Below are 13,989 nucleotides of genomic sequence, written 5' to 3'. Positions count from 1 at the left end.
GTCTTCAACAAAAAAATTAGTCAGGGTCCCGGATTTTTTTTTTTTTTTTTAAGATTTATTTATTTGAGAGAGAGAGAGCTCACATGAGCGGGAAGGGCAGGAGAGAAAATCTCAAGCAGACTCCCTGCTGAGCACATGACCTGAGATCATGACCTGAGCTGAAATCAAGAGTCAGATACTCAACTGACTGAACGACCCAGGTGCCCTGGTCCAGGATGCTTATTAAAATGCATATGCCGAGTCCAGTTCCCTAGGGTTCCATTTTAGGAGGCCTAGGCTGGGGCCCAGGAAGCTGCGTTTAGTGCTTCTCTTACCTTCCTTACTATGTGCAGAATCTTCTGGGGACCTTGTTAAAATGCCAAGAATCTGTATGTCCGCATTTCTTTCTTTCTTTCTTTAAAAAGATTTTATTTATCTACTGATAATTTATTTGAGAAAGAGCACAAGCAGAGGGGGAAGCAGACTCCCCACTGAGCAAGGAGCCCAATGTGGGGCTCCATCGAAGGACCCCAGGATTATGACCTGAGCCAAAGGCAGGCACTCAACTGACTGAGCCACCCAGGCGCCCCTGCATGTCCACATTTTTAGCCAGCATCAGGATGCTGGTGCTGCTGGTGGGGGTTCAGGGACCACACTCTGAGCAGCAGGATCCTGGCTCAATCCGTATGGTCTGGCAGGTTAGGGAATTACTTCATCCCAGGGCCTTGGGGTTCAACCCCACCTGCAGGTTAGACTCGTATGAGGAGCTTAAAAAGGATCCAAGACCAGAACCCTACCCCCGAAACTGATGTAACTGGTTTGGGTTCCTCACACAGGCTGCAGGAGGTTTTCAAAGCTCCCCAGGGAGTCTGGTGGCCATCAGTCAGGGTAGAGGCCACAGCCGTAGTCTCCTCCTAGCGAAAGGAGGCTTTGTTCATCCGGGTGCCTAACACCCTAACCACAGCAGGTAGGGTCTCCAGGGCCCAGGACAGCACCCACAAACCCTCCTATTATTTGGGTTGATGTCAAGCAAAGGCCCTCTCCGGCCTACCCAGAGAGTTTGTAAAGATAGCAGAGCCTGCACCAGTAGGGAGTTCCCCAGATTCTAGGGTAGAGCTCTCCGACACAGGTAAAGGTTTCCTGCCCCAACCTTGCCCCATTTAATTGATTTTGGCAGCCGGGTTTTCACTTACTTGTCCTCACAATCCTAAATCATTATTGTAATGAGCCGCCAGGTAGCTGCCTGTCTAGGCACAGTCAATGCCAAAGCCATCGGGGGCAGGGGTGAAAAGCCGTCTGCTCTGGGGCGGGGGGCCCAGGTCGGTTACCTCCCGGGAAAGAAAAGGCTGCTTATGAGGATCTTGGGTCCGAGAAGGTAGAGATCAAGAGACACCAAACAGGTGAGTTGGGACAAGTGAGACTGAAGATACAAGGACACACCAAAGGGGCATGTTTTTCGGATGGATGGTTCGTGGGACAGGGAGCTCCTCAACATTGGCAGGTTGGTAGTGCCATGTCGGGAAGACCCCCTTGCCTTCCACACTCCATGCCGGTATCCACTTGGGGGAAACTTGTGCTCTTGGCTTGAGCCTCCATGCTTCAGGGACAGAGGGTGGGCCCTGTGGGGGTGCAGGTGGGGTCAAGGTCAAGAGGGCAGGCTCTGGAGTCAGACCTGAGTTCGCTTCTCACTCGGCCAGGTCCTGACAGTGTCCTTGGGCACACTGCCTCCCTCTTTGAACCTCAGTTTCTTTGGCTAGAAAATGGGATAACCATTGTGCTTCACAGGGTTGTTGTGGGTACTGTATGCAGTGGAGTGTGCAAAGCCGGCGGTGCTGCGTGCTCCCTCACTTGCAGCAAACCATCTCCCCGCAGCTCTGAGCTCCCAACTGACCAAGCTTCCTCTTGTTTTCAAGGTCACGCTGCTTTCCTTCGCTGTGGAGTCTGAGTGCACATTTCTTGACTACATCAAAGGAGGGTGAGAAGAGATCCAGCCTGGTTTCTTTGGCTTTGGGGAGAGGGAAGGGGGCCCCACATATAAGCATGAGCAGCTCTGGCCGCTTTGAGACTCTGGACATAGCCTGTGAGCCCTGAGCCAACTCTAGTATCTGGCCTCAGACAACTTGCCCAGAGCCCTGGATGCTTCTGGATCCTGAGTGGCTACAGAGGGTGCTCCTGAGCCATGGAGGCCAGTCTGGGTCCCATCTGGATTGCAGGGATGGGACCCCGAGGTGGTAGGGACTCCATGACAAAGAGAACCAAGAGCTTAGGGAAGCAGAGCTCTGGAGGAGGAAACAGGAGGCCCAGGCTCTAGGCGCTTCTTAGCCATGAATTTGTTAGATTACTTGGAGCAGGTCACTTTCCTTCCCTGAGCGTCAGTTTCCTCCTCTATACATGCAGAGACTGGAGTGAATTCTAATGGCCGTGAGCTTCTGATGCCTGGTCTGGTGGGGGTGGGGGGCACTGATTAGCCTGCCCAGTGGCAGCAGGGACCTATAGGGGGCAAGAGGTGCTGGGGGATGAGCCATCAGAGGGTCCCACAGCCAACAGGTGGTCAAACATGAGCTTAAGGAGCAGAAAGAACCAGAAGGGCTGGCATCCACGCCAAGGCAGGCAGGAGAGCCCGCAGGCTCTAGCCCACAGCTCATGGAAATAGACTGACTCCGAACTGAGGTTAGTGTGCTCTGTGCCAGAACAGGGGCCAGGTCAGGGTGTGGGGAGCTGAGAGCCCACAGGTGCAGGCAGGTGAGTGACTACACCTGTCTGGAAAGAAGACAGGCAGGACAGGTGCCAAAGGCTCATCCCAGCCAAGCGGGCACTTGGCTGCTGCCTTTTCCAGGGCAGAGGGAAAAATCGGGCCCTGGGAAGCCACACGTACTCTCCCATGACACCACACCCTGCTGCCTCGAAACTGGTTTCTAGGTTGCAAACTCTCCTTCTACCCGCTGAATACACACCTCTTCACAGTCACCTGGGGCCCCCCCACTGCCCCTACCTGCCCTTCCTCTGAGCGCACTCCAGACCCTGCCTGGGCTCCCTTCCCTCATCAAAACCGCCCCGTTCCCTCGCCCATGAAGCAGCCTGCACTTACATTCTAGAACACCTGCTAATTTTCAAACAGTGCACATCCTATTTATCCTTCTTCTTTGCAAGGCGCCCCTCATGTACAGAACCCAGTGGGCAGGGCGAGGATGATTATGTCCATTTTACATAACTTGCTGGTGGCCACATGCCCAGCCAGCGGCAGGCCTCCTGGCCTCACGTGCGGCATTGCTTCCACAGTCGTGAGTCATCCTGGCCCTGCCTGTCTCACAGCAGCCAGGTGGGCCAAGATGCCGGCAGACACAGTGGGGTGGAAGGGCTGGGTGCTGGGATGTCTCATCGAGAAGGAGCCCTCAGAGGCCAGCCTTCCCTGCGAAGCCGGCGCCGCAAGGCCGGGGAAGGTTCGGCGCTGGCGCCAACCCCAGGCCTTGCTCACACCTCTTCGTCCTCACCAGAGACCCGAGCCGGAGAGCAGGCTCCAGGGATCGAGAACTTGCTCACCTGCATGTCCAGACAGGCAGCTGATGGAGGCATTTGTCTCGGGCTCCTCTTCTCCCTGGCCTCCCTTCCCTGCCCGCCTGGCCCCAGAGGATGGGAATGGCCACCTGGGCCCCGGCTGTGTTCTGCCTTGCTCTGCCCTAAAGCAGGGGGCATGGAGAGCCTGCAGGGAGGCTTTCTAGCCCCTTCCTTCCCCAAGTCATTTTGGAACCCAGAGCAGGGGAAGACCAGTTTAAGGGGTAAGACTTACCTCTTCCTTCACCCTGATTTGGAAGAGCCCAGCCAGTGGTGTCCTCAGTTGTGGTCCCATAGGCCAGAACCGCCCTCCTGATGGCGGCCCTGGGAGCAGAGCTTTTTCCCTGTAGAAAAGACAAGATCTCTTTACTTCCCAGGGAGAGATGACAACGAACAGTAGATGAATAGGACAGGTCAACCGCTCTAACAAATAATCCCGTGACCTCAAGGCTTAATACAAACAAAGGCTTATTTTTTATCCATGGGGTGGCAGGGGTGGGTGGGAAGATGTACCACACCATCGGTCGGGGACCCAGGCTCATGCCATCTTATTTCTCTGTCTCCCTCAGAGGTTGGAGTCCCCTGGACGCCCTGCCCCCAGGCAGCAGACAATGGGAGAGGGTGTGGGCTAGACTGCTCTGGCCAGCAGACCCAGCCCTGGGTCTCCTGCACACCCTGTCCTTCTCCCTCCCTGGGGGACAATGGTTCCATGAGCAGGAGCTCATGCACAGTCGGGTGAAGAGAGGGCTGTGGCTGATCTTACATCGGGCCAACTTGGAACCACCGGAACAGAGCGTCCCCACCTGTGATCCCAGAACCGCTCCTCAGAATCCATCTGTGGAGAAGGGCAGGGATTGTCTGTTGAAGAAGCAGACTCTGGGGCCCCGTCTTAGGCTGACTGAACTGGCATCGTTGGGAGTGTGGCCCTGGGCTCTTCTTTCTAAACCTGGTCACCGACCAGCTCTGTGGTCACTGGACAATGAGGCCCACAAGACAAGACTTTATCCAGGGGCTCCTGTCTTGTCAGCTTCGTTCTGTCAGTATCTAGCCTGGACCCTAGAGCAGCAAACCCTCAGAAAGCTTCAACCCTGAACCTGAATCTTTAAAACCAAGCTTTTTTATTATGGAAAATTTCTAAATACACTCAAAACTAGAGAGAAGGTATAACAAACCCCCAGGCACCCTTCACCCAGGTTCAACAGTTAACTGACCCCTGGCTATTCTCCTTCAACACATGCTCCCTTTCATTCAGTTATTTTGAAGCAAATGAAGCAAATCACAGTCATCAGATTTTATCCCCCCAATACTTAGGGATATAGCTCTAAAATATAAGGACGTTCTCTTTGTAAAATACAACCGCAATACTATAAGTAGTATAATTACACCTAAACATCAAATAGTTTCTTAATACCAAATATCTAGGCAGTGTTCCAACTTCCCTAGTTTTCTTATAAAGTTGTTCAGTTAGCTTATTTTAATCAGAAATCCGGTCAAGATCCATATATTGCAACTGGTAGATTTGTCCCTTAATTCTCTTTTCATCTGTTGATTCCTCTAAGCACGCGAGGGCTTGCTAAAACAGAGTCCTGCTCCCCACCAAGGGATTCAGATTCACAAGGTCTGAGGGGGGAGGGGACTCCCTCAGACTGGGTTTTACTGGCTGCTTCCCCCTGCTGTCATGGAACATGTTCCTCTGTCCCCTGTATTTCCTGTACACAGCTGGGAGAGAGCTCTGGAAGCTCAGTTGGATTCAGGTTCAAGTTTTTGGTGAGACAGCAGTATGGGGGGGTATTTGGTTCTTCCCTCAGAGATGCATGATATCTCTTTGGCTCTCTTTTTTTGCCAAATAAGCGTTCAACCTGCATCTGACACTGAATTTGAGCGAGAAACACAGTGAGAACTTCACGGGACTCAGGTGGGCCCAGGGGCAGGGTTTTGGGAGGAAATAATTAATTGTCACCATGTGCCCACACAGAACACAGTCCGTTCAGAGAGCTTCAGACACTGCCTTCCTCATAGGCTCACAACAGTTGTTTGTGGGGAGGCCGTGGCTGGCATGACTATCCCCGTTTTCCAGAACTGGAAGAAGATGAGCGACTTCACCAAGGCCACGAGTCCAGCAAGCTGTGGGGCTGGGGTGGAGGCCGGATTTTTCCCTGTCCAGGTGACTCCCCTGCTGCTCTTCCTCTTCCAGGACCCAGATCAACTTCACGGTGGCCATCGACTTCACGGCTTCCAATGGTGAGTGGGGGGATGGGCAGAGGAGCTGGCTCGGGGCTGGGGTCTGGAGCGGGGAGGGCTTCTCAGAGCTGTGGTAGTTGGTCCTAGCTGGGACCAGCTCTCCCATATTCTCTGGCCTCATCTTCACTGAAAAGGAGGTCCTTAGGGCGTGGGGAGCCAAAGGGATTGCCAAGATGGTGAAGGTGTCCCCAGCCTGGACTGTGGTCACTAACAAATCTGGGCTCTGGGCCCATGAGGAGCGCTGGAGAAAAGATGTTTCCTCATAGGATCAAATCTCACATCCTCCCACACAGCCCAGTCCCCAGGCTGGAGGGGAGCTCGTTGGTCATCCGTGAGGGCAGGAATCCCAGTTCCCAGCTTCATTGGGGCTGCCCCAGCTCCCTTCCCACCGGGGACCTTCACCAGGGTGGGGCTCTGCCCAATTCACCATGAGCGACCAGTGCCCAATTTCACACTGTTGGAAACATCACCACCTCCCTTGGAGTCTGGACCCCCGCTGGCGGTACTCCGTGCTCACTCTCATGCCTGTCAGAGCAGCCCCGGTTTGGGACTCGTGGGATGGGCCCCAGAGTCCTAGGGTGGTAGGATTCAAGGCTGGGAGGGGCATTGCAAGAATCCCACCTGCTCTGTCCTCACAACACTCCCATGAGGTGGGACTGTCACCCCCGCTGCACACACGAGGACCTGAGACTGAGAGGTAAGGACCCACGGGAAGAGCACGCAGCTGGTCGCAGGGAGAGACAGGATGTGTTGGTTGGCAGTCTGTGACGTAATGCCTTGGAGGAATCAATAAGTAAAATGTGGGCTTTTCTCAGTGGGGATGAGGGCTACAGGGGTGACGTAAGCCAGCAAGAGGGATAAGGGAGTATTGGGGGAGGCTATGATTTTCAGGACGCACACTGGGAAGGGGACCACACTGGGAAGGGGACCCTTGAGTAGACGAAGCAAGCTACACGTACCTATGCGGAAAAGTGTCCTGGGGCAAAGGGACATGCCACTGCGGAGGCCCTGAGGTAGGGATGGCAGGGGGCTGGGCCTGAGTGAGGGGAGGGGCTGGCAGGAGGCAAGGAGGGAGGTCACGGAGGCCTGACCCCAAAGAGCCTGGGGGCTCCCCCGTAAGGACTGTGGGTCTGGTTCTGGGCAAGATGGGAGCCTTCAGAGCCGAGGAGATGCATGGCCTCGTTCCTTGGGCCGGACTCCCGGCAAAGGACAGAAGCTGAGAGATGGTCTGGGCAGCCGCCTTCCCACAGGCAAGGGGATGGGGCTGTCACAGAGGACAGGAGAAGCCGGTGAGCGGGTGCATGTATTTTGAAGGGTTAGCAACCAGGATTTACTGAAGGATTGAGGGTGTGGCAAGAGAGAAAGAAAAGACTCGAGGATAAAGAAAATCACGGATGCCCCTGGAGACCCCCCCTCTGCATTCTGAGCCCACAGTGCTTGGGGTGTCAGGAGCAGCAAATGTTCCCATGTCCCGTGTCGCAGGGAACCCGTCGCAGTCCACGTCCCTGCACTACATGAGCCCCTACCAGCTGAACGCCTACGCGCTGGCGCTGACTGCTGTCGGGGAGATCATCCAGCACTACGACAGCGACAAGATGTTCCCTGCCCTTGGCTTTGGGGCCAAGCTGCCACCCGATGGAAGGGTGTCCCATGAGTTCCCGCTGGTAGGAGGTCGTGGGAGGTCAGACCGAGGGCTGATCAGGCTCGGGGCTTGGCGACAAGCCTGGGGTGGAGGGCTCATCGTCCTGCTCATCATCCCTGCCCCAGGACAGTCAGTGCCCCCTTTGGAGGCAGGGTGGGTAGGTTGCCTGCTGGGGGGTGGGTGAGTTCATAGCAGGGCCCCCAGAAGCCCACTCCCCACCTTGCTCACCAGCACCTCCCCTCCATGTCTGATGCCACTCACAGTGGGCTCTAGCCTCCTTTCTGACAAGACCCAGGAGAGGTGGAGTGGAGATGTGCTTGAACTACCCCTCCCCCCCAAGGCCCCCAAAATAAGGGTAAAGGGGTGTGCACTGGGATAAGACAACTGTGGATGGTCCCAGGAGCTCCCTGAGTTGGTGCTGAGACGGGGGCCACCTCCTCTCCCTCCCTCCCACAAGCTGGGAACACTCCGTCATGCCAGGCACGGTGTTGCACACCAGATACAAGAAGACAGATCAGCTGATGGTCCTTCCAGAGCTGCTCAGACCTGGCAGTCACTGGAGGATGGGGTGGTTTGCCCAAGGTTTCCTGAGGGGAGCAGCCAGGGCTCTCAGGGGGGCCTGTCTGAGCAGGAGCAGGGAGTGGGGCAAGGAGCGGGTTTGGGCTCTGCTTCCCCAGAGTGTGCGCTGCCCGCGGGGCTCCCTCCCCTGCCCACTACCTCCCACCAGGGAAGAGTCCTGGAGATCCCAGGCCCGCTGGCCTTCCCCACCCTGGCTGTGCACAGGCCCGGCTACCCTCCCTCCTCCTCCTCCCTTCTTCCTGGGCTCAGCCTCCCTCTCCTCGGCGCCCCCAGAATGGCAACCAGGAGAACCCTTCCTGCTGCGGCATCGACGGCATCCTGGAGGCCTACCACCACAGCCTGCGCACTGTGCAGCTCTACGGCCCCACCAACTTCGCCCCGGTGGTGACCCACGTGGCCAGGTGAGTGCCAGGGTCCCCAGATGCCCATCCCCAGGGGCTCATGCGGCGTCCATCCACACCTGTCCTCTCTGGAACGTGGGAGGGGCGTCTCTTCCATTCACTCACCTTTCAGGGAGCCCTGACCCTAAAGAGACTCTCCTCCCACCAAAGAATCCCCCCCACCCCCTGCAAAGTGTTATGGGGGCGGGGAGGGGTGCAGACCGGGTCAGACAGACTGCAGCCCCCGCTCCCCCAGGACCGCGGCCGCAGTGCAGGACGGCTCCCAGTACTCGGTGCTGCTCATCATCACGGACGGGGTCATCTCGGACATGGCGCAGACCAAGGAGGCTATCGTCAATGTGAGCTGGGGGTGGGGGGCATGCCTTCCCACTTCTTTAGAGAAACCCCTGGGAGGAGGCTACACGGGCAGTGAGATTTGGGGAATGGAAGGATCCTGTGGATGAGCTCTGTATCTAACACCCACCCCCCACATGGGCCATTCCCTCTCAATGCCTGTGGTTCCCTTGTTAATCTGTGTCTTGGACCCCTGCCCCAGACTCCAGCCCATCCCTGCCAGGAGGAAGTGGGAGCTCAGAGTGGGGGAGGCCCAGGAACATGACTCCCTTTACTGAGTGGGCTCCCAGTATAAGGGACTACAGCCCCAGCTCCCACTTCTGGCTGCCCACATAAAAGATGTCCCACTTGATGGAGATGCAGGGACAGGAGAGGGGATGGGGGGTATCTCACAGAGGCAGACCTGGCACCCATTTCCCCCTCTTGACCCTCTCTTCCTCTCCGGTGCCCCATGGCTATTTCCCTTGGTTCGTGTCCCGGCCCTTTCATATGTTTCTCTGTGTGTCTCCATCCTTCTGTCTTCCATTTCTCCGTCCTTCTGTCCTTCTTCCATGGACCCACCCCATTCTGCCCCTCCTCCTGATCTCCCAGGCTGCCAAACTCCCCATGTCCATCATTATCATCGGAGTGGGCCAGGCGGAGTTCGATGGTAAGTCCCCACCCCCTGATGTTTCCCCAGAGGCGTCACGCCCTTGGGAATGACCCTTCCCCAAAGAGTGAGAGCTCCTGGGTGGGTGTGACTGTCTGGGTGAGCAGGCAGGGTGTGAGGGTGTGTTTGTTTGTACAGGGAAGGGTGTGTCAGGGTGTACACCCATCCCATATCCCAAGGCTGTGGGGAGCAGGTCCAGTCCTTCCTCCCTCCCCCAACCCTGGGAACGGAGGGTGGGGGAGCCAGAACACTGGGCTAGAAGTCAGAGACACACCGTGTTGGGCTCCTCCTATCTCCTCATCTCTAATGATGGGGTCTGGACTGACCATCTCTTCCTGGATTGGCCCGGGATTGGAGGACAAGCCAGCCCACTGTCCTGCCAGGCCCGGGTGCCCACCTTAATTCAGTGTACCACCAATGCCTGTTTTCACACAGCCATGGTGGAGCTGGATGGCGATGACGTGCGGATCTCCTCACGGGGGAAGCTGGCAGAGCGGGACATTGTCCAGGTGAAGCCCAAATCCTGCCTGTCCCAAGGAAAATGCCCAAGCCCTTCTAGCCAGGCCAACCTCATACCCCCTTTTAGAAAATTCTCTGGAAAGGGGCCTTGGAGGGAGCTCCAGGGTGGTCTGGTCACCAAAGAAGGGAACAGGAATCAGTCCTTGGGTCACACTTGTCCCCTGGCGGGACCCTTCCCTACCATGTCTGAGACTTGCCCCCAGTGTTTTTGCCCTGACCGGAATGGTCTGCCAAGGCCTCCCGGAGCCACCAGGCCTCTGTGGTTTCCTGCAGATCACTTAGGCCCAGTGCTTGCGCTTTCCAGTGTCTTCTGTGGGGCTGCCTTCCCAGTGAGATGGCAAACCCCTCGGAGGCAGAGGAGGCGTCTTTAGTGTTGCCAAAGCCTTCTCTGGGAACGGGCATTGCCTGGTTCTTTGTATCCATGTCTTACCCTCTCATGTAGGATGGCACACGTAGTGAGCAGACAGGTCTTTGTCCTTCAGGCGTCCCTGCCCAGTCAAGCCTCAGAACGCACCTTAGTAAGCACTCTTGTCTGTGAACCTCCTAGGAGATTGGAAGTAAAGACTGACGTTCCCCAGACCCCCTGGGGTCCTTCCAAGGTTGAAGACCAGTCAGGAGGCTAGACCCCAGAGCAGGGGCAGTTCTGGGAGTAAGGCGGGGGTGGGGGGACCCATGGAAGGAAAGGCCTGGAGGCAGATATGAGCTGAGGCACTCAAGGGTGGGTCACCCTCTGGGAGAAAGCCAGAGGAGTGTGACTGTAGGTGTCCACCCAGAGACAGAGGAGTAGAGCAAAGGAGACAGAGAGGTTGGGGGAGATGGGAAGGCCCATTTCCCAGAAGCCAGGGTCTTCATCCAGCATTTTCTGATCACTGGCTGAGTTCCTGTGCTTGGTGCCAAGACTTCAGAGCTAAAGGGCTCCTGTTTAGGGGTACATCTTGGCATGGAATACGTGCCCCGTGATACCTCATTGAGCCAATGAGAGAAGAGCCCCTCAGTGTTCACCAGCAAAGGGCTGGCTGATGGAGAGGGCAGAGGCAGGGGAGGCATGGTCCTGGGCCAGGAGACTGGGGAGGGGGAGGGGCTGGGGTCCAGCCAAAGACCTGGCCTGACTGTACCTTTCCTCTGGCCAGTTTGTGCCCTTTAGGGACTATGTGGACCGCACCGGCAACCATGTGCTAAGCATGGCGCGCCTGGCCCGCGATGTGCTGGCCGAGATCCCTGACCAGCTGGTGTCCTACATGAAGGCCCAAGGCATCCGCCCGCGCCCCCCACCCGCGGCCCCGGAGTCCTCGCCTCCACGGTCCCCAGCCCACACTCCCCCTGCCTCCCCCCTGCACACACACATCTGAGCGCTCTTCCCAAAGGTCCCTGGCCTGTGGTGGGTGGCTCCCTGGGGGGAGGGGGGGCAGTAGAAGCACAGCTGGGGTCCCCAGACCCCCTTGCAATATGCCATGCCTAGCCTTTGTAACTGTGTGTGCCTGGGAGGCCAGCGGGGGACAGGGCCCTGAAGACTCTGCTCTCATTTCCCAGCCTCGTGGCCCAAACCCGGGGAGTTGGAGGGTACGTGTGGTGGGGGTGAGTTTTTGGGCCTCTGCCCTTCTCTGTCCCCCCAATACCTGGTTCTAGACCAGACAGGAAGGGGTTAACGATCAGGGGGATTGGGGTCCCCCTCAGTCCACCTGGGCAAGCCCATCTGTTCCTCCGTGGCCCTGAAGCCTGAACTGGGTCTCTCCCCTCTGGGGCCCTAGGATATCCCACCCTCCTGTGCCGTATACTCCTACACTTGGCCCCTGATCTCTCACTCCTCAGTATCTACCCCATCCCTATTTCCAGTGAAGCCTGTGAGGCTGATGGGTCTGCAGGGATGCCTGAACATGTGACCCCCTCCCAGGGACACTTGCATGCCATGGGAGCACAGCAGACCCATGAAGGGGAGACTGTGATGGGAGGGCCATAGGCCACATGATGGGCTAGGAATGGAGCCTTTTTAGATACAGAGTCCTTGCCGGTGCCTCTCGGGCCCAGAAGGATGCTGGCTTTAGATCCATAGGCCTGTCCCTGGTGTGGGCCCACAAGCACCTCTACAGTTGACTCCTGGTTCTAGGCATCCTCTCCTCCCGCCAAGGCTGCCCAGTGCCCTTGGAGCCCAGTCCTCTGCTGCTCCCCTGGAGGCCTTGGAAGGAGCCGTCCAGCTCCAGCACTCCCATATCGCCACTTTCCCACAGGGATAGGAGACAGGAGTCCTGGGTTTGAGCCTGTGGGAACCCAAGCAAGGCCCTTCCGTCTTCTGGGACTCAGAAGTAGGGCAAGAGGGTTGACCAGATGGTTCCAGGTTTATCTTCAGCTTCGGTGTCCTGAGAGTTCATTCATGCCATGCCCAGCTTCCCCATCCCACGCCTCAGCAATGTGACCCCTTACTCCAGGCCGTCTTGGCCTTTAGGGTCACTCTCTTCCCTCCTGTCACCTCAAATCCACTCTAGTCCTTCAGCCTTGGGCTGTGAGGTCTGAGCCTAAGCCTCTGCCTCTGCTGTGGGGAAGGCTGGAAGGGTAGATCTCAACCCTGGGCCCCCCGAGCTGCCCAGCCTTTACCCACACAGGGAGCAAGTCATGCATGCCAGCCCCTCCCACAGCATGGGGCCCCTCAGCCCACGACATGTCCCATGCCTGGGTGGAGACCAGGCCCCCAACCTGTCCACTGCCCGACACCGCTTCCCTTCCCGTCATGCATGATGGTGGTGTTTCTATGCTGTCTGGTCCTGTGCCCGTCTCTGAGACAGTCTCTGTGTGGAATTTGCCTTAAACTGAAGTAAATTGGGTTCTTTTAGTAAAGTTCCTTGCTTTCCTTTCTCCTGTGAAGAACAAGTGTGTTGCTGTTTGACAGAATCCAAGCTCTCCTCTGTCTCTCTTCTCTACCTCTATCTAGCTCTCTTCTATTCTTTTGTTCGATTAAGGATTTCCTGAGCAACTACAATGTGCCAGGGCCTGGGCAGGGTGCTCAGGGTATAGCGATGAACAAAACACTTGCCCTGTCTCCGCACAGAGCTCACAACAGACACACAAATAAGATGGGAAAACCCAGGAAGCACATAAACAAGTAGGTACATAACCTAATTTCAGGTGGTGGTAAGAGTTACAAAGACAAAGAATGGAGAAGAAGGGAGAATGGTGTTTTAGGTGTGGTGGTCAGGGCGGGCCCCTCTGAGGAGGTGAAGGTTGGAAATGGGAGAAGGAGGCATGTTGGTGTCCAAGGCAGGAGGAACAGCAAGTGCAAAGGCCCTGAGGGAAGAGGATACTTCACGTGAAGGGCAGTAGGGATGCTTATGTGGTTGGAGCTGTGTGAAGAGGGGCAGGGGCCAGGGATAGTTCAGGAGATGAGATGAGGGAGGCGAAGAATCCAGAGCACGTAGGCCCTTGTAGGCCACGGTAAGGGCTTCAGGATTACTGTGAGTGAAACGGAGCCAACAAAGAGGTGAGAGAGGTGAGTAACACGATCAGATTATTCTGGAAAACAAGTGGGTCACTTTACTACATTTGATCACTGACTCCTCCCTCAACAAGCATTTACTGAGCACTGGTGCCAGGCCCGGCTCAGGTTTGGAGACACTGATTCACACATGGTTGCACCCTCCAAGGGTGACTTCTGCTTTGGAGCAGTGGACAAGGAAATCCTACCACTCTGGGCTACCCATGCTAAGCCCATGGGAGGGGCCAGCATCTTGGGCACCAAAGGGGCGCTCCTGACCCAGCCTGGACGACCCATAGGCAGGTGCCAGGAGCGCTTGTGTGTGATGGGACCACTCCTCTTTTCTGGCGGGATTAGCATGTGGACAGACTGTGGGCCTACAGATGTGCCCACATCAAGTGTGCAAGGTGCACAGCCAGGTTGCACTTGAGGAGGATGGTAATCTCTCTCCTCCTGTTCCCTCTTCATATATAAATCACTGTGGCCTTCAGAGCCCAGGATCATGGGGAAAGGGGACTTCCTCCTCTGGGCAAGCTCATGGTCAGATTAGCCCTCCAGCCAGCCATTTCCAATCTGCGCTTCACAAGAAATCTGGGACCAATTATACCAAAGTTTGGGACTTATTTACTTC

At 56.5% G+C, this 13,989-nt stretch overlaps 1 protein-coding gene across 3 annotated transcripts in view; it reads left to right on the top strand.

Moving 5' to 3' along the window:
• The window catches only part of CPNE5 (copine 5), an 89,993-nt gene extending 77,268 nt beyond the window's left edge, over nt 1-12,725 (top strand). For 2 of the 3 annotated variants that reach the window (XM_032339757.1, XM_032339759.1), the window contains 8 exons: nt 1,893-1,954; nt 5,726-5,772; nt 7,255-7,436; nt 8,267-8,394; nt 8,630-8,732; nt 9,319-9,376; nt 9,812-9,885; nt 11,026-12,725. In XM_032339757.1, the coding sequence (XP_032195648.1) occupies nt 1,893-1,954; nt 5,726-5,772; nt 7,255-7,436; nt 8,267-8,394; nt 8,630-8,732; nt 9,319-9,376; nt 9,812-9,885; nt 11,026-11,244 (873 nt within the window). In that variant the 3' untranslated portion in view covers nt 11,245-12,725. The remainder of the gene's footprint in view (nt 1-1,892; nt 1,955-5,725; nt 5,773-7,254; nt 7,437-8,266; nt 8,395-8,629; nt 8,733-9,318; nt 9,377-9,811; nt 9,886-11,025) is intronic. The other variant, XM_032339758.1, reaches the window with a different exon arrangement.
• The last annotated feature ends 1,264 nt before the right edge of the window (nt 12,726-13,989 follow it).

The sequence above is a fragment of the Mustela erminea genome, chromosome 4 (assembly GCF_009829155.1).
Source record: "Mustela erminea isolate mMusErm1 chromosome 4, mMusErm1.Pri, whole genome shotgun sequence".
Classification (NCBI taxonomy): domain Eukaryota; kingdom Metazoa; phylum Chordata; class Mammalia; order Carnivora; family Mustelidae; genus Mustela; species Mustela erminea.
Note: the sequence above shows the minus strand (reverse complement) of the source record. Positions and strands in the feature narration are given on the sequence as shown.